General features: G+C 41.0%; 2 protein-coding genes across 8 annotated transcripts in view; one reads left to right on the top strand and one right to left on the bottom strand.

Moving 5' to 3' along the window:
- Positions 1 to 1,119, bottom strand: part of LOC108261246 (cullin-3) — a 46,290-nt gene extending 45,171 nt beyond the window's left edge. For 3 of the 4 annotated variants that reach the window (XM_053673837.1, XM_053673836.1, XM_053673835.1), the window contains exon 1: positions 804 to 1,117. Coding sequence is in view for 2 of the 4 variants with exons in the window: in XM_053673835.1 (XP_053529810.1) it covers positions 804 to 866 (63 nt within the window). In the remaining 2 variants the exon portion in view is untranslated. Of the gene's footprint in view, positions 1 to 803 lie in introns of all 4 variants that reach the window. The other variant, XM_053673838.1, reaches the window with a different exon arrangement.
- A 15,479-nt stretch (positions 1,120 to 16,598) lies between these two features.
- Positions 16,599 to 27,681, top strand: part of mbnl1 (muscleblind-like splicing regulator 1) — a 73,578-nt gene continuing 62,495 nt past the window's right edge. For 2 of the 4 annotated variants that reach the window (XM_017495598.3, XM_017495586.3), the window contains exons 1-2: positions 16,599 to 16,726; positions 17,699 to 17,835. The gene's annotated coding sequence lies outside the window, so the exon portion shown is untranslated. Of the gene's footprint in view, positions 16,727 to 17,275; positions 17,366 to 17,698; positions 17,836 to 27,681 lie in introns of those variants that run through there. The other 2 variants (XM_017495587.3, XM_017495590.3) reach the window with 2 other exon arrangements.

Here is a 27,681-nt window from a genome sequence, read left to right as displayed (position 1 = left end):
CAGGCCGTGGCGTTGAAATACACACTGATGATCAGATTCTCTGTGATCAGACATCATCACACCACAGCATGTGCTATGTTGGACTGCAGTTAATGACGTGTAGTCTGGTTTAAGACAAAGCGAGCTCAAGCCACAGTAAATAGGATAGTCTGGCTAGGCTAGCTAAACAAACCAGTGCCCTACACACACACACACACACACACACACACACACGGTAAAATCCTGACATTTTTCCCTGGCTGCGTTTTCACATTTTGCGCAGTCATATTCTGCTTTACTACAAACACATCAAAACAATATGTTGTTCATTAAAGCTCTGGCTCTGAGATTACTTTCACTGTCCTCGCAGTCTGGCTAACTAGCAAGCTGAGGAAATAGTGCTACCCAGCTACGAGGCTAACTAACAAACAACTCCGAAACTTGCTTCTCCCCAAACACCTAGCACCAAACCCGTGTTCATTAGTTACCTCAAGGACAATAACATGAGCAGTAACTGAGCTCGCTGTGTCCTGAGACCAACAGAAACATCACAAGCTAATGCTCCCTAAGCTAGCTCAACTTCTGCCCCATGCTAGCTAGCTGCCAAAAGTTTTACACGGCATGTAAACAGTTTAATTAGCGCATGTGTTTAAAACGTGCTGCCCGCTTTATACTTCATTCACATTAACGTGTGCTCGGTAATACGGTTATCTCTGCTCAGGGCAGACTTTTAACTACGCGAGCAGGTAGGAAAAGCTTCAGCAAACCAGATTAGCACAAACAGGGGCTTTAATCTGCTCTTATTAATAAGGGCTACTACTTACAGGAAAAGCTCGTATCCTCATTTTAGTGTCCTTCTTGGTGCCGCCTTTGCTCAGATTAGACATGGTTTGTTTTGGGGGGTTTTGGTCAGTGAGTGTGTTGACTCTCCTCAAACATGAAACACGGTTGTTGTTTGTTTGTTTGTTTGTTTTGGAGTTGTTGTTAATCAAGGCAGCAGCATACAGTCATTTATGAGTCCCCACTCGACCTTTCCCCAAGGCCTGGGCTCCTGTGTATCTCTGTGTTGTTGTCAGTGCTTGGCTGACACTAGCCTACTAACACTACTCAGTGTGAGTGTGTGTGTGTGTGTGTGTTTAGCTGTAGTGATGGCGGATGTGCGGGATTCTCGCAGTGCAGTCACGCCAAAATCACGCGAGATCACGTATACGCAGGGCGCGCGCAGGTAAACACGTTATGTGCTTCTGTGAAGTCAGATATTCAGGACTTTGGGGACTTTTTGATTTGGAATTTAGATTTTTTTGGCCATTAATAAAAACAAAATACTCTAACACATGATACATTTCTGAAAGCCTCGAGTTGTTGACTGCCAATATGTGAAGGGAAAATGTTATGTAGGATATTCTAACATAAGCATAGATTACCCCTTTGTCCAAACTCAAAACCATTTTAAATGACATATTTTTATTGATTCAGGCCTTTATTTTCATAGCCAACAAGATTATTTAAAATGTCATTGTCATTTATTTGTAGCATAATCATGTTATTTCTATCCATCAGCTTCACTGCAAGGGCTTAGTAACTGTAAAAGTCACTGTACCAGTCTGCAGTGGTGAAGCAGAAGATCAGTATATGGATATATGGATATGGTGTACCTGTCTGTCTAAGTTCCTATCCTTTGAGAGCTTTGCTTGTGTCAGAGAGAATAAAGTGGTGACGTTCCTTCACAGGGTTGCTGGACATACACACAGTGATATGGTGATGAGTTTGACAATCCAGGAGAACCCTGGAGTAGAGTCACTGTTCCCCCAGATTAAGAGGAGCCAGCTGTGGTTTGGGCACTTTACAAGGCCCCCTGGTGAACTCCCACTAGAGTTTAGAGGGATTTTGTCTTACAGTTGGCTAGAGAAAATCTGGGGATCTCCCAAGAGGAGCCGGAATATGATTCGGGATTGAATAAAACATCCTTGTGCCAGGACCCCCAGGAGGAAAAGCAAAAGGAAAACAACTTGGTTATACTGTCCCATTTAACCTGATGTCCCAATATGGCTGAACTCTGTTGACATACAAATTCATGGAAGTTTCAGTCAAGGAAGTTTCAAATAAGTTTATCCATCACATCGATCCTGTCGAATTCTTCCTGGTGACAAAATTTTAAATGGCTATCAATGCAAATTTTCCCTTCACATCCAGAGACCAATTGCATTTTTTGTGTCATTATAACACTTATAAACTACATTTAATAAAACCATATACTAAGCTAGATATTAAGTCTATATACTATTTAGAGAAACTTTCTCATGCTCATTATGTATTACAGTTGAGTGCAAGAGTTTGCTTATGATTTTTGTTTTTATTAAAAAGAAGAAGAAAATATACCTCTATTAATATTTTTTATACAAACTAATATAATTCCAGCAAACTGGAAATGGAATTTTGGCATATCCTTCAAACAAACATCAAAATCAACATAAATATAAATATAAACATCTTATGTGATACTTGCTGAATTAGTTGGTTGTTTCTGCCACCCAGCGGAAAGGATTTTCATCTTGTTTATAAATTAGACATTTTTAGTCAATAACTCCATCTGTTGTCACTGGGTAGTTCAACAATAACTTTTTTTTATTTCTTTCTTTGGCTTCTTTATGACCCTGTTAACAATGCCTATGTTTGGAGTTTATGCAAAAAAACAACAACAACAAAAAAAAAAACAGAAACATCTGCAACATAGAAATATTACCAATATACATATTAAATGGTCTTTTAAACTTTAACAAGACTGTTAAACAGACTGCCAGTTTGACTTGCTGACAATTTATGGTTAAGTTTCCATGCAAGATGGAAAAGCTGTCACACCCAGGGGAAATGTGAAATGCAACACACAGATGGTATTGCTCTTCATTTGTGACACGAGGACAATGTTCCACGCAGGGTATTGCTTTTTCGAGAACTAAACACTGACTTTCCTATTGCACGGCATTATATTTTCATCACTGCATTGCACTGGTGCCACACTGAAATGCAATCACTGTCTCATCACAGTCTGAAATTTTCCAGGAAGTGTTTCTGTCCACATAAAGGAACATGTAGGCTCATTCATAGTCTCTTAAAACTCCTGCTGCATTGAAGATTGAACTCCGCATCATACAGTTTACTACTAAAACATGACATGATCCAGTTAGTATAAACAGGACTGTAGCATTTATCCAGCAGATGGCAGTGACTGCATTCTGGTCTGGATTACTGAACCCACTGTGTTTATTTTTTCATCTCAACCTCAGTGGTTTTAGTGTGATGTTTTACACAAACGCTTCTCTTAAGAGGTGTTTAAAAAAAAATAAAAAATAAAAAATAAAAAAAAATAAAAAAACACTCGAGTAGTCCGAGCTTTAATTGATCCGACATTTTATGAACTCGGATGATGTAAATCAGCAGCAGGAATCAACATGCCACTGCCTTCGACTTAATGAAGTCTTAAAAGTTTAAACTTTTAAAAGATGTAAGCGTACTTTTGTTTGTTTGTTTTGAGAAGTCTTCAACTACAGAACAAGCCAAACTGCTGAAATACACGGTGTGTAAGAGCATTGTTATTACTTATTGGTAATGGGTAAAAACATCCCGCTTGCTTTACACAAAATGAAGCAAAACATAATTATTACTTATTACTGATCTCCATAGAAAACAACATATTCTCTTGATGTTAAAACAAACAAACAAATAAAGTGTCAATTAACGGGGTTGAGTTGGTGGAAAGTCAGTTGTAACTGATTGTTTTGGTTGAAAATAACAATAATTTACAGGTGTCAATCTTTTGCAAGCCCCGTTTGAAAGCTGTTGAAGACAGAACGCTGAGTGTGTGTGTGTTTACTGTAGTACCTACAAAAAAGTTTATCTAGCCTTATTAATTTATGTCACGCGTAGATTATATTTGGCTTATTGCTTATAATTAGTGTACATGACGTTATAATTTTATAGGTTTGTTGTTGTTGTTGTTGTTGTTTTATGGCTAATGTTTGCTAATTTGACTGACGTTGCTAATTCGCTGTTACAGGTTGTTGCATGTTGTTGAATTGCGCGCGCGCGCCAAATACCGATACCCGCCTGAGTCAACTCTTTAATGTAATGTAAACCACAAGGAATTTAACTTTTATTCATTCTTTCACTGTTAAAATGTCACGACTTCGACAGATAAACATAAAGTAAATAGGTTACACTGAAAAAAGATGGATGCTAACTACTTTACTGCATGTGAAGATAGTGGGTTTCCTGTCAGATGGTGCTACTGATCTGCTGCTGCTCAATCAAGTGAAACATGGGACCACTTGAAACAATTACATCCATCCATTTATTTTCTGTACTGCTTATCCTACACAGGGTTGCAGAGGACCTGGAGCCCATCCCAGAGCACTCTGGACAGGGTGCAACTCATTTCAGGGCACAATCACACAGACACACATTCACACACAGCTGACGATTTAGAGATGCCAATCAGCCTATAATCATGGGCGTAACCACGCATTCTTTGGGGGGGGGGGGGGGGGGGGGGGGTTGTGTGCCCCTTGCCTATAATGCATGTCTTTGGACTGGGGGAGGAAACCAAAGATATGCATGGTAGGCTGATTGGCGTGTCCAAAGTGTCGGTAGTGTATGAATGGGTGTGTGAATGTTTAAGTGATTGTGCCCTGTGATGGATTGGCACCCTGTCCAGGGTATACCCTGCCTTGTCCCCGATGCTCCCTGGGATAGGCTCCAGGTTTCCCCGTGGCCCTGAAAAGGATAAAGCGGTATAGAAGATGGATGGATGGATGGACACAGGACAAAAAATACACAGAGCATATGTTGTTAATTAAGTTCAACTGCTGCATATACAGTAGCTACAGACCAAATGGAGAAGTAGGATTAAAAAAAAACATATCACAGCCACATGTTTTGCCCCAAACGTTTGCCGCAAATTTGGGAGCACAGGATTGTATATAATGTCATGGTATGCTGTACATTCACAATTTCCCTTCACCGGAGCTAAGAGGCCCAAACCTATTCCAGCATGACAGTGCCACAGTGCACAATGCGAGCTTCATGAAGACATGGTTTGCTAAGGTTGGTGTGGAAGAACTGGGAATAGTGTGTTGAAAGGTTGTTCAGGATGAGCATCACAAAGACTTTATGACTACAGCTGCAGTTCTAAGGTGCAAGACTCCAGTATCCAGGTGAGATTATCCTCTGAAGAACAGTGAGACTTGGGCATAAACGTCTTTTGGGAAGTACAAGGGTATCCATGTGAGATCATGCACAACAACAGAGGATGAGTCACAAGTGTTGAAAGCTCGAAGGAAAAGTAGAGCATCAGAGTGAATTAAGTAGGTCCAGAGGGCGAGAGGACTGACATCACATCAGGCAGCAGGCGTGCGCATGCAGCTCTACAGAGAGAGAACTGGTTATTAGGTACGCTCTTATAATGCAGTGATTTAAAAGGATGTACACTTTGATCAACAGAGTGTAAGGGATGGACTCTGGCATCTCGAGCTATGACAGCATAACCATAAGGGACATCTAGAAGGTAACAGGCATGTTTGCACCCTGGGACATAAAGCATCACATGAGCGAGAGCTGCAGTGACAGCATCAAAACATCCCAGTTTATCAAAACTCCTTACGCCCATGAACCCTCAAGATCATTTCACTCTCACAGTGTGCTTGTGTGTGCGCATTTAGGCCTGAATACCAAACGGCTCCCTAGTAAGTTCCCCACATATGGAGTATTTGATACTGTTTGTAGTGAATCTACAGAGAGCTTGATGCCATTTGGGATGCTGCTCTTGATAAGCATGCTGGAGGCCACGTCGGTGATCTATTTGTCTGTCTGAAGTTCCAAAACATCTATTTAAAACAAGGCATGTCAGTAAGATGCTAAATGCTGTTACAAGAAGAAAAAAAAATCATTTTGTGACATACTTAAGACCTGGCCTGGAAAAGACTCCTACACACACACATACACACCTCAACACTCCCCTTGAGGCTTACTTTCCCTCACGCAACCTGTGATCGGTTAACGACCGACACTTAGAAGTACCCTCAGAGTGGCTCAAGGTCCTTTTCCAGAACCTTGACACTAACTGTTCCTCAGTGGTGGAATGAACTGCCAACCTCAATCCGGACCGCAGAATCTGTCACTATCTTCAAAAGACAGCTAAAGACCCACCTCTTCCGTGAGCACTTAACTAACCCCTTAACCTGCCAACCCACACACACACACACAAACAACCTTACTCTGGCTCTTACACCTCTGCTCTGTGCACTTTGCTTCTCAAGAACTCAATTATAAATATTGTATGGTAGCACTACTTGCATTGTTCTCCACTTGATATATCGCTTTATTTATATTTCGTCATATTTAAGTCACTTTAGAGAAAAGCATCTGCTAAATGAATAAATGTAAATAATGTGAAATACTTTACAATTTAGTTGTTTATGGTTCTGCAGGACAGATAGAGAGGAACACAGGAGTTTACTGGACCAATTAAGAATCAGCACTGATGGGTAAGAGGTAGATGATGTACTCAGGGAAGGTACTTTTGCCAGACAATGTAGTACTTGTAGTACTTACCTTTGCTAATGCCATCTAATTCAGCCCAACTTTTTCTCCTTATTAATTTGCATGAGCAAAGTGTGATTTCTATTTGTGTTTGCAGCTACAGCGAATGCAAGGAAACTAGGTGGGAGAATGCGACATGTCCAGAAAATAGAAAACAGCCAAATGCAGAAGTGGTAAGCAGTCTTCTCTTGAGTCAGGAGGGGAGATATTGTGCATATTAGTGGCTGATTAAGGTTCAGGCATAAATATATTTCACACTACTACTGTACTACTACTACATATTTTTGTGAGAATAAATATGTAGAATAATATAAAGAAATCAATTATGCTGTTAATGTTATCCTGTAGTGGTATAGGTGCTGATGTCACAACACAACTTTAATGTAATATATGTAAGGTATTGCATCTGTAGTATATGTGTGATTACCATGAACAAAGGTTTTCCGTACATTTCCCTCTACTGAGAGGGAAACTGTTTGCTCAGAATTTGCTTATTTTTGTAGAATGCTTCCAGTCTATTAATCTTTTTTTTTTCAGTCATCTCTGAATCTGCATAAGTTATGATTTTAGAGAACGGATTACATTTTATTATATATAAATAAATATCCTGTTGAGCATGTCATGCCTGTCTCATCATCCTAAGATGGCGTCCAAAGTTTATCCACAAAGGCCCATGTCGCTGCAGGTTTTTATTGTGTGTGTGTGTGTGTGTGTGTGTGTGTGTGTGTGTGTGCGTGTGTGGTTGTCTGAGAGTGAGAAAGAGAAAATCATGTATTTATTTATTTTTCACGCCAAATTGTTGAGGCCCCCCGGGCACCCCCTGGTGGCCCCCACTTTGAAAACCACTGTGTTAAGATGTTAAAATGGCTTCAATTCATCACTTTATTGCTTGGGCTCGGGTCCATGGTACTAACTGTCAAATACAGCTTTGCCCATATTGGCTGTGAGGTAAGCTAAAAGTTATTGGCGATTTAAAAAAGAGGAGCTACCCAATTTGTCCCGCCCTGACTTCCTGTTTCAATGGAAATTACATGAACAAATCGAAACGTCTACACGTTTCAAGGCACTTCACGGGGACTTTAAAGAACACTGGTATATTGCTTTAAAGTTATCAAATCTCTCTGCTGTCTGTGTTCATGTCAGATCATCACCCTGTCTTATGAATAGTGGGTTCTTTATGTACAAGATTTAGTAATCAAACAGGTGTCAGTATGAAAAATATGTGTTTCTCTCAGAGAGTATGCTTTCGGTAGTTAATCTGCACCACGGCTCTGTGGTTTTCTCGCGCTTTCTCTGTCTGTCTGCATGCACCACTTTCCTCCACCACTAAACTGAGTGATGCCATTGGCTAGACAGAGATGTGGCAATGCTCTAACATTCGAAAATAAAGGAAAGCAGACGTTGTGTCTCTCTTTCTCTCTCTGTTTCTCTCTCTCTCAGTCTCTCACTGTTTCTCTCTCTCTCTGTGTCTCTCTCTGTGTGTCTCTCTATGTGTCTCTCCCTCTGTTTCTCTCTCTCTGTCTTCTTCTCTGTCTCTCTCAGTCTCCCTCTCCGTCTCTCTCTCTCTCTCTGTTTCTCTCTGTTTGTCGCTGGTTCTCTCTCTGTTTCTCTCTCGCTCTGTGTCTCTCTCTCTTGCTCTCTCTCTCTCTCTCTCTCTCTCTCTCTCTCTCGGTTATGACTCAGTATTTTGGAGTTTGTTGCTCTCTTGCAGTTCTATAAGAAGGAGATGACCTCGTAGTTGAAGGCATTTGTTGACTTTTCTAGACTGGGTGTGGCCCTTTCGAAGCTCTGTTTCCAGCCTCCACAATCCCGATTGGCTCACTGAGGGTGTAATTATGTCATTTGCCTGAGCTCCTATTTTTCTTACACCTTTTTAAACGTCTTTTTTTTCCCCCCAGAGTGCAAAAGGAGTTCTGTTGTGTGGTCTGTTGCTGAGTAACAGAGGATCTCCTTCTTTATATAGCATATGGAATAAAGATACAGCCTTGTGGCTGTTTTTATTTGAAGTAATAAATAGTTGGGTTGCACTTTTCAGATCATGTCAAAACGCAACTGACCAAGTGGCTTTATAAAATCGCAGAAGAAATACATTGTTTTGCGATAGTTAAATCTAAATCTAAATAAAGATAAAATGTCAACAGCCATGGCTCATAATTGGCAACAAGACTGGTATATTTCTTATATATATTATTGTTCTGTTTTAGTTTTTTAGTTAATCTGGACAATGAGTCTGTGGTTCTCTTGCTCTTTCCTTTGTCTATCTCTGTCACATCACAATGCTTAAAGACATTTTTACAATACATAATCAGCCATAACATTAAAACCACTTGGCTAATATTGTGTAGGTCCCCCTTGTGCCGACAAAGAGGCATGGACTCCACAAGACCTCTGCAGGTGTGCTGTGGTATGTACCACAGCAGATCCTTTTAAGTCCTGTAAGTTGCTAGTTGGGGCCTCAACGGTTCGGGCTTGTTTGTCCAGCACGTCCCACAGATGCTCGATCGGATTGAGATCTGGGGAATTTGGAGGCCAAGTCAACACCTTGAACTCTTTGTCATGTTCCTCAAACCATTCCTGAACAGTTTTTGCAGTGTGGCACAGCACATTATCCTGCTGAAAGAGGTGACTGCCATTAGGGAATACTGTTGCCACGAAAGGGTGTACATGGTCTGCAACAATGTTTAGCTAGGTGGTACGTGTCAAAGCAACATCCACATGAAGGCCAGGACTCAACGTTTCCCAGCAGAACATTGCACAGAACATCACAATGCCTCTGCCAGCTTACCTTCTTCCCATAGTGCATCCTGGTACCAGTTAAGAGACACGCACACACACACGGCTAACAGACCTTCAAACCAGACCACCTTCTTCCATTGCTCTGTTGTCCAGTTTTGATGCTCACGTCACCATTGTAGGCGCTTTCGGCGGTGGACAGGGGTCATGGGCATGGGCACTCAGACCGGTCTGTGACTATGCAACCCCATATGCAGCAAGCTGTGATGCACTGTGTGTTCTGACATCTTTCTATCATCACCAACATTAACTTCTTTCAGCCATTTGTTCTACAGTGGCTCTTCTATGGGATCGGACCAGAGAGGCTAGCCTTCACTCCCCATGCACATCAGTAAGCTTTGGCTGCCCATGACCCTGTCACTGGTTCACAAGTTGTCCTTCTTTGGACCACTTTTGGGAGAAACTAACCACTGCATACTGAGAACACCCCACATGATCTGCCATTTTGCTTTGACCCAGTCATCTAGCCATCACAATTTGGTCCTTGTCAACATTGCTCAGATCCTTAGGCTTGCCTATTTTTCCTCTTTCCAACTTTGAGACTGACTGTTCACTTGCTGCCTAATATATCCCACCCCTGGACAGGTGTCACTGTAATGAGATAATCAATGTAGCGTCAATGGTTATAATGTTATAGCTGATTGATGTATATTACAATATTTAGGATCGGTAAAGAATAGCAAAGCAGTATATTTTGAAAACTTTGATTTAAATTATCCCTTCATATAATGTCTAGAATAAAGCATTGAACACAAAAATATATTTTAATGTTCAATCAGCTACTTGTGACTGTGAATAAAAATGCAGTCAGTCGGCGTTTGATACATACGGTACAATATGTCAGGAAGTGTAGTGTGTCATGTGTAGTGTGGTATGTCCCGAGTCTGTAGGGTATTACAGTTCCATTAGAAACAAACATTTTCTACACATCTAGAATCCAGTAGAGTGGTGTTTATTCTGTCCTGGCTAGACCAGCAGAATGTTTTAATGTACTGGATTAGGGTGATGAATCATTTCATTTAATGACTCATGCAACATAGTCAGAAGACCTGTTTCCATTGTGGTTCTTACATGCAGTCTTTCCTCTTGACAAACCTATCAAAAACAAGGTTGGCCCATAATCTGCAACAGCCACATTTCTAACAGTAGGTCTGCAGCCAGTGTATTATAAACCAAAATCATAAGATATTTCAGTGACGTGGTTAATGAGCACATATCCACAATCATGAAGATGCCATTAGCAGAAAACAGCTTTCATTCTGATGAAAAAAGTACTGATGCCCCCCTTACACACACATACACACACACACACACACACACACACACACACACACACACACACACACACTGTACTGAAAGATGTATGCACAGCATTTCACCTTTCAAGAGTCAGTAACTTGGCAACACGGTCAGCGATGGTGCACTGAATCACACTGACGGTTATTTTCTGTCTCCACTGCGCACTAATTGAAAACACTCGTGACTGTGGGAGTGCTGACATTACACACCGATTCTTACACCATCCACATCCTAATGGTGGTTGAAATGATTCGCCATGCTGGTCTGGCACACTCCTAGTACAGTCAGCGCCAGTATTATTGGCACCATCGATTGGCTTAATCTCACACTGAAAGTTAAACGTTTGTCAGAAATATGTATTGTAAACAAAACCACGTCATAGTTATTGGCATTCCGGCATTTAATACTCTGCAACCTCCCTTTTGCTAACATAAGCACTGAGTTTTCTCCTTTAATGACACAGAATCTGAGAATCAATCTAGGCTCCAAGGTCTTCTCTACTGTCCTCTTCAGCTCACCCCACAGGGTTTGAATGAAGTTTAGGTCATGGCCAGTTCAAAAACCTGATTCTGTTCTCACAGAACCATTTGTGTGGATATTGTCCTGCTAAAAGATCCAACCACAGCATAGTGTAGCTTCTTGGCAGCAGACACCAGATTTTCATTTAAAATCTCCCAGTATTTCATGAAGCACAAGCACATGCCATGTTTCCAGGACATTTGCAGGACAAACAGCATCAAAAGTTCCTCCAGTGTGCTTAACAGTGAGGATCGGGCTGTTTTCTTTACAACCACCATGCTTTTTATGCCAAACCCACCTTGAGTGTTTGTGGCCAAAATGCTCTATATTTGTCTTAACTAACCAAACTCAGTTCCAATCAAAGTTCCTGTAGCGTTTAGTGAACTCCAGGCACCATTTATTCACACATTTGTGGTTAAATGGAACAAAGGCCTTCTTCTGGCACGTCTTCCAAATATTTTGTTGGCATGGTTCATGGTGTCTAATTGCGCATAGGGAGACTGAGTGACCCCAAAATGCTTCCATCATTCAAAAACGTTTGTTAAAGAACCATCATCTATGATGCATGGGGCAAAATACACTTGCATCCTCTTGCATGCAAGTTCATTACAGTTTCAGTTGCTCTTAACATCTTAATTATTGAAGGACAGTTGAAGAATGAATTTGGCCTCTGTGTCACCTCATATTTATACTTCAGGAAAATCACGGATGACCGCTTATTTCCTAAACACCTAGGTGAACACTTAGGCGAGCTATTAGTTTAAACTATAAATGGGAATATGCTCAATTAGATTTAGTAAATTTGTTGGTTGCAAATAATCATGAAACGGTTTATCCATCCATTTTCTGTACCGCTTAGCCTACAAAGGATCCCAGGAGACTCGGGGCACAAGGTGGGGAACACCCTGGGTGGGGTGCCAATCCATCACAGGGCACAATAGCACACATATTCACACACTACGGACAATTTATGCCAATCAGCCTACAGTCTTTGGACTGGGCAGGAAATCCCTGAAGCGCGGGGAGAACAAACTCTGCGCACACAAGGCAGAGGCGGGAATCGAACCCCCAACCTGTGGCTGTGGCTCAGGTGATAGAGTGGGTTGTCCACTAATCGTAGGGTTGGCGGTCCGCTTTCCGGCCCACATGACTCCACATGCCGAAGTGTCCTTGGGCAAGACACTGAACCCCAAGTTGCTCCCGATGGCAAGTTAGCGCCTTGCATGACAACTCTGCTACCATTGATGTGTGAGAGTGTGTGTGAGTGTGTGTGTGTGTGAATGGGTGAATGAGACACAGTGTAAAGCGCTTTGTAGAACTGCTACGGTTAAAAAAGCACTATATACGTGCAGACCATTTACCATTTACCAACCCAGGAGGTGCGAGGCAAACATGCCCCCCTAACATAGTTTATTTTCTTAGAATCCTTTTTTTTTTTTTTTTTTTTTTTTTAAGAATAAATGTTGTTGTATTTTCTTAGAATAAACTTATTTCAGTTGCAGGTTTGATTTCGCTCATATTTTCAGTGTTCAGATTAAGCTAACTAACCACAAATATACTTTTACATTAGCTTGTTTTTTTATATACACATCCTTACCAAGACGAGGCAATATTTCAACATAATTTCAAATTTGGTTTAACAAGATTTCACAAGATGATAGCGTTCGTACGATTTTGTGTGTGTTCCTATAAACGCACTCTGATGTCAGATTTAACACTGATAACTGGCTGCAAGCAATGAACTGATTTAAAATGAAGATTGAGAATATTTTTTGTGTTCCTGTGCTTTCTGGCGAGATTTTGCTGAGCGTGTAGATATTTGTTGATCTCTTTCACTAACCACAGGTGTTGAGCAGATTCAAGACTGCAGGTCTATTTTCTAGTCGTCCTTTTCAGTGACGTGATATTTCTGTACATGTTTCCAAATTGTGTGCTCTTTACTTGTCAGTCATTAAAATATATTATAAAGATTACGTGCAAAGATACATGCACACTAATGTGGAACTGAAAAACCGATGCGATCACATGATGTCATCGTCTCATAAAGCGTATCTTTTTCCCATCTAAGTGACGAGACTGTACCGCTGTGACCGTGAGACGAGGTATTAAATGCTAAGTACGAACAGGGCAAGAATGAAAATAATAGACCATTTAAGCTTCATCAGAGAGGAGTCATCCTGGAACCAGTCAGCCTGATATGATTAGGTCAGTGAGCATGGAAGATATGATTAGGAGTGCACATATACAGCATCTACCCAACCTTCTTAAAGACACACACACATACACACACACACACACACACACACACACACACACACACACACACACACACACACACATGCCTTCCCAGTAGAGCGCTGTTTCCTTTGACAACAAATTAATCCTTATTTGTTTATTCTCCATGTTTTCATGGTGAGTTAGAATGACTGATCACAGCGTTGAATGCTTTTACGTTCTGCTTCCTATACAGCCAGTAGGTCCTTTTGACAAAGCGAGAATCTTAGAAATGACATGGTGCACTATATAATCATGCAAATTGAATCCCTAATAATGAATAAAATGTCAAGAGCAAGAATCTTTCAAAAGCTGTTTCCTCTTATAGACTCTAATATATTATTAGAATTAATAAAAATGACTCAATAGATAGCACATTGGACGTCTAGGCTCTACATTGGAGCAATTCAAAGGTTGTAGGTTCAAGTCCCACCAGAGTCATTTGATGAGCAGTGGTAGCTCTGTGGTTAAGGGCCCTTGAGCAAGGCCCTTAAACCTCAACTGCTCAGATGTATAAATGTAAGTCGCTCTGGATAAGAGCGTCTGCCGAATGCCGTAAAATGTAAAAAAAAAAAAAAAAAATGACAGAAGATAAACCGTGTGCATTTGTCAAGAGGTTGGATATACAGTATTAGGCAAGTGAACAGGCAGTTCTTGAAGTTGATGTGTTGGAAACAGGAAAAATAGGCAAGCGTAAGGATCTGAGTGTCTTTGACAACGGCCAAATTGTGATTGCTAGATGACTGAGTCAGAAAAGCCCCAAAACAGCAGGTCTTGTAGAGTAGGGTGTTCCTGATATATAGTGGTTCCTACCTACCAAAAGTGGTCCAAGGAAGAATAATAATTAATATGAATAAAGATAAACCATGTGCAGTTACAGTGTTTTGCAGCTCTGGTCCTTAAGAAATGCTCATTGCATTGAGTGTTTCCTATTTTATATATACCTGATTTAAGTCATTAGCTAAATAACAAACTGTTTGAGAGCCAAATTAGGAGTAAATCCCAAACAGTAGTGTATGATAGCAGAATATGGATACGAGTACATTCTAACAAGTAACTGATGTCTATAAATGTTTCAAAATCCAGTTTGGGACGGTAAACTTTACAAACTCAGTTTCAGTAACTGTTTATCCTGGTTAGGGTCAGGCTGGATCCACAGCCTATCCCAGGAGCACTGGGCATGAGGTGGGAATACACCCTGGATGGGACGGCAGTCCATAACAGCACTACGCAGACACATTCACACAGTCATTTCGACCTAGGGGCAATTCACCTTAGGCGCTTCACCTACTGGCATGTTTTTGGGAGGTAGGAGAAAACTGAAGAACCCCATGTGGACACAGGGAGAGCATGCAGAAATACAAACAGCCAGTAATCCAAAATCAGGATCAAACCAGGGACCTTGTAGCTGTGAGGCAACATCGCTCTCATAACATTAAAACCACTTAGATGTGACATGAATAACATTGATTATCTTGATACAGTGACACCTGTCAAGGGGTTGGATATACAGTATTAGGCAAGTAAACAGGCAGTTCTCAAAGTTGATGTGTTGGGAACAGGAAAAATGGGCAAGCATAAGGATCTGAGTGACTTTGACAATGGCCAAATTGTGATGGATGGATGACTGAGTCAGAACATCTCCAAAACAGCAGGTCTTGTGGGGTGTTCCTGGTATGCAGTGGTTCCTACCTACCAAAAGTGGTCCAAGGAAGGAGAACCGGTGAGCCACTGACAGGGTAATGGTGCCCAAGGCTCACTGATGCGTGTGGGAAGTGAAGGCTAGCTGGTCTGGTCTGATCCCACAGAAGACCTACTGTAGCTGCACTTGAAAATACAGACTGTTTTGGTTAACAGGATTCCATGCCTTCGAGTGTTGGGATAATTTCTGATATTTCTTGCTGATATGGATCTCTGAAAGGTTGCTGTGAATGGCCTCACTTGTAGAGCCTAGAGTATAGTCTTGTACATAATCACCACAGCTGTAATTACAAAACCTATGATGCTCACATTGAACATTTATTTCGACACAGTACTGTACTGAGTAATAACTCGTAAACGCTGGTGTCACTCAGAGGAGGATGGGTTCCCTTTTGAGTCTGATTCCTCTCAAGAATTGTTCCTCGTTTCACCTCAGGGAGGTTTTTCAGTTTTATTTATTTACTTATTTATTTATTTATTATTATTTTTTTACGGCTGTCGCCTCTGGCTAGTTCATTATGAACCTAAGTCTACATCCGGTAGATTTTCTGGAAAGTTCCTTTGTAGCAATGTTTTATTGTTAAATGTGATATATAAATAAAATTGAATGAATATTTTAGCAAGAACAGAAGCTCCACTTTTTGAATTTGGGACAGAGTACGTGGTGGTTTGGCAGGGGAAACCCCAAGCTCAGGCTTTGAATAAATTGGCTTTCAGTACTGAGAAATGTACAGAAAAGTTGTTTGCACCAAGCTCGCTCATAATGCAAGTCTAGGGGTAGTTGTTAGTGCAGTCAGTAAGCGTTTATGTAAACCACATGTTTGTAAATGAAGTTCTACATCTCTATAACGCCTCTTTACAGAGATGGGACTGTTTTTTTTTTCTTTTCTTTTCAGAGGGAAGAATGTGTGGTTATGTACAGTATGACTAGTGCCGTTGTGCATGGACATCATAAAACGTGTTTTACTGTTTCATGTTAGGAACCAGAAGTACTTTTTATTGTTGGAAGATCAGCTTTGGTAAGGGATTTTGTCATGTTTGCAGAGTGCAATAGTTCACTGTATTTCAGTTATTTTTTTCAGTACAGTGTTAAGCACACTACAATAGAGATGTGGCGTATAGAGATATAGTTTGAAACACTGGAGTAATCATTTCATTTCGTTAATATGGATAAAAGAATGATTTATAATCAGCTTTGGTTGTTTTGTATGTTTGTCACCTTGCTGTATGTGTTCCACTAAATCTTTATAGATTTCCCACCTGTCACTATCAGCTCATCACTGTGGACTTTAACCGGCAGTTTTTCAGACATATGAATTCAGTATGTTTCTGATGATTCCTCCTCTCTTTCTTCCCCTTTATGTTTTCTTTTTTTCTTTTCTTTTTTTCTTTCTTTTTTTTTTTTTGCAGCTCTGGGTAAAGACCGTGTCAGGCGCTCGGCGTACTGCAGCGTCTGGGGACCATAAATAGGGACGGACTGATTCTGCTTCCTGTCAGCAGCCAGCACAGAGGACGAGGACGTGGTGTATTGGATGTGAGACAGAGAGCCAGCTAGAGATACGGCAAGGTAAGCAAGTGTCTTAGCGTGTCTGTGTTAACTCATGCTGCAGTGACGGAATGTTGCTGAATTCCAGTGGCTGCTGGAGTGAGAAAGGAGTGCGGCGGGTTTTTAAATTTATTTTGGGGTTGTTGTTTTTTCACACGCACAGAATGCTGTGGAATGTTTCCCTCTGTACACTGACAATGCACTGTTTATAGAGAACGAGAGACGTCTCTGCGTGTTTCACAGCCCGTCTGTCCTCCCTGCATCGCTCTCTCTCCAGCTCATCTCTCTCATGCTGCATTCTCGCTCACTTTCTCTCCTCACGCTGGCTATGACTCTGTGTTTTGCTCTCTTGCAGCAGCTTCCAGTTTAAAACCCGAACAGGAATGCAATTCATCAGAAACGAACGCACCTGGCGTAACCTAAAACGAGAACTGAAATAACCCTGACTATCTCGCCCACGCCCACGCACGTACACACACGACTGCCTAGCAGACACGCCCCTCTTCCTGTTTAACTCCCTGCACTGTTATCTTAAGCTGTGCAGTCTGGTCCGTTGTACACGTTGCTTCCTCTTTCTGGCAGAACTGCCTCAGAGTGCTGCTTCCAATGCGTTCGAGACGAGGCCCGTGTGCGTTTCTGTGGCAATCACGGGGATTTGAGGTGACCGATTTGGATTCATAAGCAAATGAAATGTGCTTTTGTTCGTAAGGCTGGTCCTGAAGGCAAGCGTCGTGATATTAATATGTCTCTGAATCATATTGTGTGTTCACATGCAAATGAGATAAAGGCAGGTTTCCATGGAGACCTTGAGTCTTCGAGTGTGCGCACACACTCAGCCAGACACACTCTGTTTTGCATATTAAGACCCCGACGTTTTTTTTTCCCCCCTCTGATCTGTATCTGAGAACTGCAATCCCACATACACATACACACACACACACACACACACACACACACACACACTAACACTTCTGTGTTGCTTTGCTGTTGTAGGTGTCGCTTCCGCTTGTAGCGCACCACACTATACAGAGAAACTTTCACCCAGAATGCATAGCAGCAAGCAGCATGTGGTGTGCGGCTGAGTTCCTGTCTCGCTTTCAGAAGGACCTCTGCACCAGCACCACACACAGGTATGAGCTAAACGATCGTCTTTATATGCACACACACACACACACACACACACACACACACACGTTATTCAAATTTTTAGTGTCCAACACCTTCATACACCTCTGCTAACACATGGTGTTGTTTTAAACACATTACTGATGCAAGCTATTTCATTTTTTTCCAATACAAACTACGAATATTACAAAACGCTCCTTTTGGATTCGAGTAAGTTCACTGAGACGCAGAACCGGACGGAGTCCGGGCGGTGTTCGGGGGGTATTTAGATTTCACAGGTCAAAGCCATTCTGATGCGTCGAGGCATATTTTATTGATTTCCAGAGTTAGGCTAGTCGTGCCATTCTTCTTCCTGTGTGGTCTGATAGAGCGGACAGGAAGTGCAGCAATCGAACAAGATATGCGTTTGACTTCATGCTATTTTTACGCGACGAATGCTGACTCATGCAGCAGTAAAAAATACTCCATGCGCTGTACTTTATTAACTTTATTAAATATTTATCTCACTTTTAAATGCACTACTTTTATAAAAGAGCTACTCATAGAGGCGGGTTTATAGAGCGTATATCCTAAGATGGACTGAAATGAAGAAAATAAAAGATTTTACAGAAATGTTACCTATAAATGAAAATGCTTGAATCTTTACTTAATACATTTGTGACTTTAATAAATGGTACTTAAGCAATTTCATGCTTGTGGCTTTGTGGATGTTGGACCTTTCGCAAGTTACTTCTGCTTTTACTCGAGTGGCTTTCTGGATTAGCGCTGCATACTGATCTTGAATGTTAAAATAGCATTATGTGGTGTTGAAATTTTTAAGCTCCATTAGTGAATTTGAGACTTTCCCCTCCAAATGCACTATTTGAATAGCGTTCCTGCCACTAAACATGCAGCTTCAGCGTGTAATAGCGTTATTAATGCACGGCTGTAGAAGCAGAGCGTCGACGCTGTCTGTCAGGTCGATACTGTTCCGTTAATAGCTGTGCTACTCACAGGAAGCTGGCACTGCTAATTAAAGATGGCGGAGGTTGGGGAAGGAGGGAGTGGTTCTCTGTTGTGTTTTTGATTTTTTTCCCCCTTTGTCATTGTCAGATGTGTTCACACTTCCTTGTTCTCACTTCTCCTCACTCTAATGAAATGTCGAACTTCCTCTTTCTGGTATAACCGCTGTCTTTCTGCCCTTACATTGCCTCATGTTACACCCAGAAAGCATGTGTGCAGACACAGTATGGTACCAAAGGTCATAAGAGGAGAAGATTAAACTTACCAAGCTAAAATAAGACCTGATTATCTAGTTGCGGATTTACATGTTTTCTGTTCATGTAGAAATTCCGTTACGCATGAATCGGCCGGTGAGATGTTTTATATCAAGATAGGTCAGAGCAGGTGTCAGCTGCGTGTACTCCACTGTAAAGTGCCTGCAAATGCTGTTTATTATAAACCTGTTATAGGCTGGTGTGATGTAGATTTTTCTCTGCTCATGATTTTATTTATTTATTTTTTAAAATTGCAATAAATGATTGAACCATCCATAACCGAGACAGGAACAACGGTATTTCCTCTTTTTCAGGTTTAAGGACAGTAGGGGAGGGTGTAATTATATAATCAGCCGTACACTCAGTGGTACATTTTTGTATTTAATCCTTACACAGTATAATAAAAATCAGGTATGTAATGTCCACATGGCCGACATTGTTACTATTGATCTGCTGCTTATTGTATTGAATGTGTGTTGAAGAGCAAAAAAAAAAAAAACAACCCCAAAAACATAATTAAACACTTTTTAATCATCACCATTAACACTATTTGTAAAATTTCTTTTTAGGTCAATTTTTTGTGCTTTTTTCCACAGTTTGCGACCATAATTTTGCCCAAAATCTAGATTTTATTTTAATATGAACAAACTCAAAACAGTTTTATATTTACCTTTATAAAAAGCGAGCACTGGAGTCCAGAGAGCCCCAAAATCATGTGAGATTGGGGGAAGGGGGCGGGGCTTCTAGGTGTCACTCAATATCACACACCTGTGCAAATTATTCCAGCTGCGTATGACAATTGTGTCATCTCCTGTGTTATTGATAAAGACTGCTCTTTGAGTGTTTTTTGAATGCTAAATTGCAATGGTTGGTGGGTTTGGTAATATATAATCATATGGAATTAAATTTGTGCCAAAAGTATTGAACATAACTTTCCAAGAAACGAACAATATGCGCTGAGAAAGTAGAAAAACACTCTGAAACTGAAAACACTGAACTCGGTGGCAAAAATGTAACACGGTCTTCAAATAAACAGCCTTCTTTGTTAACGGTTTTCGAAGCTTCGTTTTCGCTAATTATGGTTTATGTAGAGTTTCCGTTTACGCTCCGCAAGTTTACGTTTGCCATTCTAGCAGAAATCTCACGTGTGGGTGGGGCTTAACAGCAATTTACTCTCATTGGCTAATGAGATTTGGCTTATAATTTAAACTGCAGCATTACCTTTTTTCCCCCCAGTGTCACAAACGACTCATCCAACGATCCGTTCTAAAGGATTCATTCTAAGCTCCTCCTTTCAGAGAGCATACTCTGCTCTGATTGGTCAGATGTCCCAGTCTGTTGTGATTGGTCTACCGCTGTCAGCGTGTTTCAAAAAGGAAACGCCCACTACCATAATGAGTTTCAGCTCCATCTGTCCTCGAGCAGCCAATGAAGACCAGAGGCGGGGTTTATTGTTACAAACCTACGTAGGTTAGTACAGGAAATAAGTCTGGAATCACTAACGACTCGTTTCAGCTGTTCAGAATCAGTTCCTTCTTTGAGAGATAATAACCCCGTTTGTCGTGCGCTTTGCAGATTTTTCACCTTCACAAACAGCTACATAACACTACATGAAAGGTAATATTTGAAAAACCATAATAGGTGCACTTTAATATGGCTTATAAATAAGAACGTTTATAACAATTAGCATTTTGGGGTTCTATTTATTATATTTATGTATTGTTTTTTCAGTAATGTAAAACGTAACTGTGAGGAATAACGTACAATTTAACATCTTGTTACTCCGCTGACTTTCTCCTCTAGGGCTCTCTGATCTCTGATGAGATGATTATTCCCAGTTACAGTAACAAGTGACCAGTTTTATTTGAAATAAAAGCATAACATACTTGAAATACTTGCGGATTTAAACGGATCTTTCTCTCTACCTCGTTATCTAAACTGCACTAAATCATTCAGTGCAGCCAAAATGAACCAGGCTTAAAAACGTAAAAAATGAACTCTACCTTCCTCGTTACTATACTATGAAATGACTGCACATATTTCAGTACCACATCAAGAACGATGAAGCCCCATGAATGAAATTTAAGGAGTCTTTAAAGTTCAACCAGTTAGTATATATCACTCACCAAGTACTGGGTGCTTTCGTTTGTGCATCTCGACCGTGGTCTGCTATGAGATAAGGTATCTCTGCTTTTACTTTCACTAAGGGATCAGAGTTTCTGGTTCTCTATGCAGGCGCTAGAGAGAGTGAGAGAGAGAGAGAGAGAGCGAGAGAGAGCGAGCGAGAGAGAGAGAGAGCGAGCGAGCGAGAGAGAGAGAGCGAGCGAGAGAGAGAGCTCGGTTCACCCTCTTGTTTTCTACAGTACCAGTCATGTTCACATGAACGCAGTGTGAAATGACATTAAACCATCCCCCCCCCCACATTCAGCTTTGTTTAACTTCTGATCTAACAAGAAGGCTGTATGTTGCAAGTGTTACCTGTCAGTCTTTTTTTTTTGTTCCTTAAAACTGCCTCTGCATTGTCAGGTCTGAAAACAGTGTACATGCTGCATTACATGGTGTATCAGCGCTGCATATCAATGGCTTCACTGTGGTATTACCCAGGAATGGAGGCCTGTGTGCACGTACATGTCTGTTATTTGTTAATAAATAGCTAGTTGAATATAAAAATCACAGATGATCGTTTTTCATGCATGCATCCATCCTTTTCCCATACCGCGTATCCTCACAGAGTCACGGGGAGCCTGGAGCCTGTCTCAGGACTCGAGGCACGAGGCAGGGGGACACCCTGGACAGGGTGCCAACCCATCGCAGTGCACAATTGCACACACCCATTCACACACTACGGATAATTTGGAAATCCCTATCAGCCTACAATGCAGGTTTTTGGACTGGGGAGGAAACTGGAGTACCCGGGGGAAACCCTCCACAAACTCCGCACACACCGGGCAGCGAAGGGTGGGATTCAAACCCCCAACCCCAGTCATTCGAGCAAACATGCTAACTACTAAAGCCACCGTGCCCCCTGATCGTTTTTCATAATTGATTTATTGGACTAATCATTGCCTGAAACTAGTATGAAACTGTCTTTAACAACGTATAAATGTTTCACTGTTACATTTAACGTTTGGGAGAATATTTGTAAACCATAATAGTACTGACACACTTGCGATAGACATAAAATAAACATCCATGGTGCGTCAGGCTTTTGCACGGAACACACCGGGGAGATCATGGTGCAGCAGGAAGCTTTGCTGCCTCTCAGGATCCCTAGATTTTCATCCTGAGCTCAGAGCTCCGGTTATTGAGTGTGCAGGGTTCTCGCCTTGCAACACTGTATACCGTATAATGGATATAGGAACGCTTTTGGGTCGTACACAACATTTTCCAGAGAAACAGGATGTTTTATCAGCAAAATGGTTCTGAACATAGCCTAGCTAATGGTTTTTAGCTCAAATTTAATCACCTGTCTGTTTATAGATGCGTTATCACTGGTGTGGTGCGCTAGAAGTCTGGAAAGATGTCGGATGTCCCTACAGCTGAATTCTGGAGCACAGTGATGTGTTTTTTTACACAATGTTACAGTTTGAAGTGGTCGGCTTGTTGGATATCAGTTCAGTTTGTGATCAGATAACATCGATGCTGCTGCGCCATCACATCATCAGCAATACAGAGAAGAGCGCTTACACGGTCTGTACAGATGACAGCGGGCAAAGAACAGAACTGACCGCATTAATCAGCGATTATTTCACTACCTGTGCGAGCATGAACGAAGAGCGCGATCTCTTATGTTAAGAGACTGATGCGAAAGATGCTGATAATCAAAATGAGAACTCATTAAATAGGTTAGGTTACAAACATAGGGCATCTTTCAAATGTCACAATATGACTTGCAGGACTGTAGAAAAGTCTTATGCTCACGCAAAGAAATGCTGTAGACAAAAGATGCGTTCAAAAATAATGAAATGAAATGTTTCCTAAAAGTATTAAAAAGAATACTGTAAAGAGCAGTAAGAGATGAAACAAAGGAGATATATTTGGTGTGACGACGCTTTGCTTTAATAGTTTCAGGTAGAATTAGTGTAGTTTTATAAGAAAATGAGCTATAAGTTTTATTGAGCATCTTCCAGAACCAGACACAGTTCTTCTGTGTTTTCTGTCTGAGACGTGTCTCTTACCACTTAATATCTTGCTTTCTTTAATGACATGCAAACATTTTTCTGTAACATTTAATTTTGTGCTGGAAAACTAATGTTTGGGAATTAAATTTTTTTTTTATACTGACTCAGTAATGTAGAAGTTATAAAATAAATAATCTATACTAAAGTTTGTACTAAAGAAAAATAGGGTGCTTAAACTTTTAGCAGGGGCACACACACTAAAGCTGTGCTCGTGCCACGTCGTAATTACCGTAAGTACGAGATTCTGACTTGTCAAAAGCGTTCACATCTTCATAGAAGTCATAATTACTACTAAACTATGAATTTTCTGAGAGCTCCGACTTCGCTGCGACGTCATGTGGAAACACTCGAGCAGTTATCTCGTAATATTACTGTGTAATAATTTGCATAATTGACCTTTTAATGTTTTAATAATACAAGGTTAATCTGAAAATAAATGAAAGACATAGCACAGAGTTGGAGTTGTGGTTTAGGTTTGCAACAACACACTATTAATGAACTATTAATGCGCTATTAATAAACATGTTATTGTTACCTGATACGCTTTCTGTGTTCTTTCAGTATTTAGCATTAGTATAAAAATGTGATAATGTTGTAATTATGTATTTTGCAGTTGTATTTTGGCACATAGAATCGCATAATTCCGAGTGCGAGGATGTGACCGGCTCCGAGAAGAACGTCCGAATTGTCGTTTGTAATTCTGGTAATTCCCACATGGCATGAACGCAGAGTGAGTTCCAGTTCACGTTCACTTTCATTAGCCAGCATATGAAGAATGTACAGCGGCTTGTCACGTGCCAGAGTAGAAATGGAAGAGAAAGAGGCGTAGCATCAAACAGACTTCACTGAATATTAAAAGTATAAAACAAGTTTTTGTGGAAAAGAAGTTTTTTAATAAATAAAGAAGGCGAAGGCTGACTTCTTCCTGGCACTGTTTTAGCCAATACTGAATAAGGAATTGAGAGCCGTTGTGAAGAATTTATCTTTCTAACAAGTTCTTTCCTGAAAACGAGGAAACTGTATTGTTAGAAAATCTACAATCACAGTCTCCAGTTTACTCCTATGTGTGATTCGAAGAGTACCTACAGGAAACGTATAGTGTGCTTAACAGCACTTTCTATCTCTCTCTCTCTCTCTATCTGTGTGTGTGTGTGTGTGTGGCAGGTTTGCATGTTCAATATGTACATCACAACGCTCCATCATGACACTTTGACTCATTTCATTCATCTGCCGTGCTTTTTATTTTCAGTATGACTGTAATGCACCTAAACACCAGTGTGGCACAGCCTCCGCTAGTTCATTCCATGGTTCAGCAAGTGAACAAGTTCCTGAAAGGCTCTTTGAGGTTCTATTAATTTCTTTACGCAACCCAATGAACCGTTAGACAGATGATTTAAATACGTGAGCGCGTAATTAAAGTTTCAAATCCTTTTTTGAAAGACATGCAGTTTAACCTTCTAGCATCTTAAAGAAGGAGCTCTGAGCTTGTCCTGAATGGATCTGAAACCTTTTATTGTAAAGTGCACCAGGTACAGCCCCAATTCCGAAAAGTTGGGACTTTGACTTGTATTTAAAGATAAAAACATACAAAGACAAGGTATTTGATGGTTTACCTAATTAACTGCATAGTTTTTTTTTTTTAAGATAAATGTTTATTTTGAAATTTATGCATGCAACATGTTCTAAAGACTCACCAATCTGCCAACAGATGCATCAGAGAATAATCCAACACTTTGAGAACAACATTCCCCAAAGACAAATCGGCAGGATTTTGGGCATTTCACCTTGTACAGTGCACAATATAATTAAAAGATTCTATAAAGAATCCAGTTAAATCTTTGTGTGTAAAGGGCAAGACCAAAAACCACTTCTGAGTGAGCGTGATCTCCGATCCCTCAAACGTCCCTGTCTTAGAAACCGTCATGAGTCTGGATATCCTGACATGGGCTCGGGAATATTTTGGTAAACCTTTGTGAGTCAACACCATTCGCCACTGCATCCACAGATGCAAGTTAAGGCTTTACTATGCAAAGCAGAAGCCACACATCAACACTGTACAGATGCGCTGCCGACTTCTCTGGGCTCGGTCTCATCTGAGATGGAATCGTGTTTTGTGGTCCGACGAGTCATTTCAAATAGTTTTTGGACAAAACAGCCGTCGTGTTGTCCGGGTCAAAAAAGGAAAAGGACCGTCCAAGCTGTTATCAGCGTCAGGTCCAAAAGTCAGTGTCTGTCATGGTATGGGGTTGTGTCAGTGCCCATGGCATGGGGGAATTGCACATCTGTGAAGGCAACGTTAAAGTAGAAAGATATGTACACATTTTGGAGCAACTTATGCTGCCCTTCAGAGCAGGAAAATGCCAAACAACATTCTACTCGGATTACAAGCGCATGGTTGCGTAAGCAGATAGTGCAGGTTGTAGCATGGCCTGCCTGCAGTCCTCACCTATCTCCGGTTGAAAAGTTGTGGCGCATTATGAAGCGCAAAAAATAAGGTAACGAAGGCCCCGTACAGTTGCCCAGCTGAAGAAATGCATGATGGAAAGTTCCGCTTGCTAAACTTAACCAACTGATGTCTTCACTCCCAAACTCTTAATAAGTGTTATTAAAAGAAAAGGTGATGTTACACAGTGGTAAACAGTCGACTGTCCCAACTTTTTCATCTTGCAGTCATCAGCTTTTAAATGAGTGTATATTTCCAAAGATAAATTAAACTCAGTGTGTTTTCAATATAGTGCAGGGTGAATTGAATCTTCAAATGACTCTTTTTGTTAGTTTTTTGGCATTTTCCATACTGTCCCAACTTTTTTGGAATTGGGCCTGTAGATCAAGTCAACGAAAGAGGAAATAGGTAGAGGCGAGAGGTACAATGGTAAAAAAGTAAATTAAAGAAGAAGAAGTAAAAGACGAGGATGCTTTTTTCTGCCTCATGTAACACAACAGTTAGCATAGAGTAACCAATGCAAATACACTTGCTTTCATTCCGTTTAAAAGCCGAGAGACATTTCATTGTCAAATATTGGACAAAAACTGCTTTCTGTACACCAAGTCATTGAGCCGAACTGTGGCAGCGATTTATTCATGGCAGGTGATTAGCAGTGACATAGTGTTGTTAATGCTAATATACAGAATATTCAGTATACACATCTTATAAATGAAGCATATGTATCCTGGGGGGCCATGGTGACTTAGTGGTTAGCACGTTTGCCTCGCACCTCCAGGGCTGGGGGCTCAAATCCCGCCTCCGCCCTGTGTGCGTGGAGTTTGCATGTTCTCCCTGCTCTTCGGGGTTTCCTCCGGGTACTCCGGTTTCCTCCCCCAGTCCAAAGACATGCGTTGTACGCTGGATGGCATTTCTAAATTGTCTTTAATGTGTAAATGAGTATGTGAGTGGGTGTGGAATTGTGCCCTGCAATAGGTTGGCACCCCATGCAGGGTGTCCTTGTACCTCGAATCCCCTGGGATAGGCTCCCTGCGACCCTGTGTAGGATAAGCGGTACAGAAGATGGATGGATACATCCCGGTCAGGTTCATTATGAATCCAGAACATACCCCAGGAACACTGGCAGGGAGGCAGAAATACACCCTGGTGGGACACCATTCCATCACACAACACCATGCATACACACATTCACACCTAGGCAATCCACCTACGCCATGTTTTTGGGAGGTGAGAGGAAACTGAAGACCCTGGTGGAAACCAGTGTGGACACTAGGAAAACATGCAGAACTCCACACAGAGATTAACCTGAGCTCAGGATTGAACCTGGGACCCTGGAACTGTGAGGCTGTAATGCTACCTGCTGCACTATGGTGTAAAGGCGTGTCTTATTAACGTGAGAGATAAGCTCTCTCCACTGTTTTTGTTTCATGAATCACCTGTCCCTTATGATACAACATGTCAAACTATATATTAACGGTAGCAGAGTTGTAGTCATGTACGCATGAAGAAAGTCTATTGCCTTTTCTGTAATTCGCATGCAGCAACCTACAAAAAGTGTGGTTTGTTTCTAGCCTCACAAACCAGATGTCTTAGGCAGCTGTAGCTGAGACTGTGATGTTGTGAACTTCACAAATTGTTTAAGCTTGGGGACTAGGTCTTGTTAAAAAAAAAAAAAAAAATCCCAAAGTTTCCAGAATAATTTTCTGAGTTGCTGAGATAAATCCGAACTGCTCTTCTTCTGAGCATCACTATGACGATGTGTATTCTTTGTTTCAGTCATTTTACTCTGTAGGTTTATTCTCTAGTGGAATAGTGAGAGGTACATTTCCAAAAGTGTTCTTATTCAAAACCAATGATAATGGAACAGATACTTTTAGGATAAATTTCCCTCACTTTTATGAATGGAAATGTTTAGAAATAGATGTTTAATGGAAACTGTGACTTCTCCCTCACTGTCTGTGACTAAACGCT

Source organism: Ictalurus punctatus, chromosome 20 (assembly GCF_001660625.3).
Source record: "Ictalurus punctatus breed USDA103 chromosome 20, Coco_2.0, whole genome shotgun sequence".
Taxonomy (NCBI): domain Eukaryota; kingdom Metazoa; phylum Chordata; class Actinopteri; order Siluriformes; family Ictaluridae; genus Ictalurus; species Ictalurus punctatus.
Note: the sequence above shows the minus strand (reverse complement) of the source record. Positions and strands in the feature narration are given on the sequence as shown.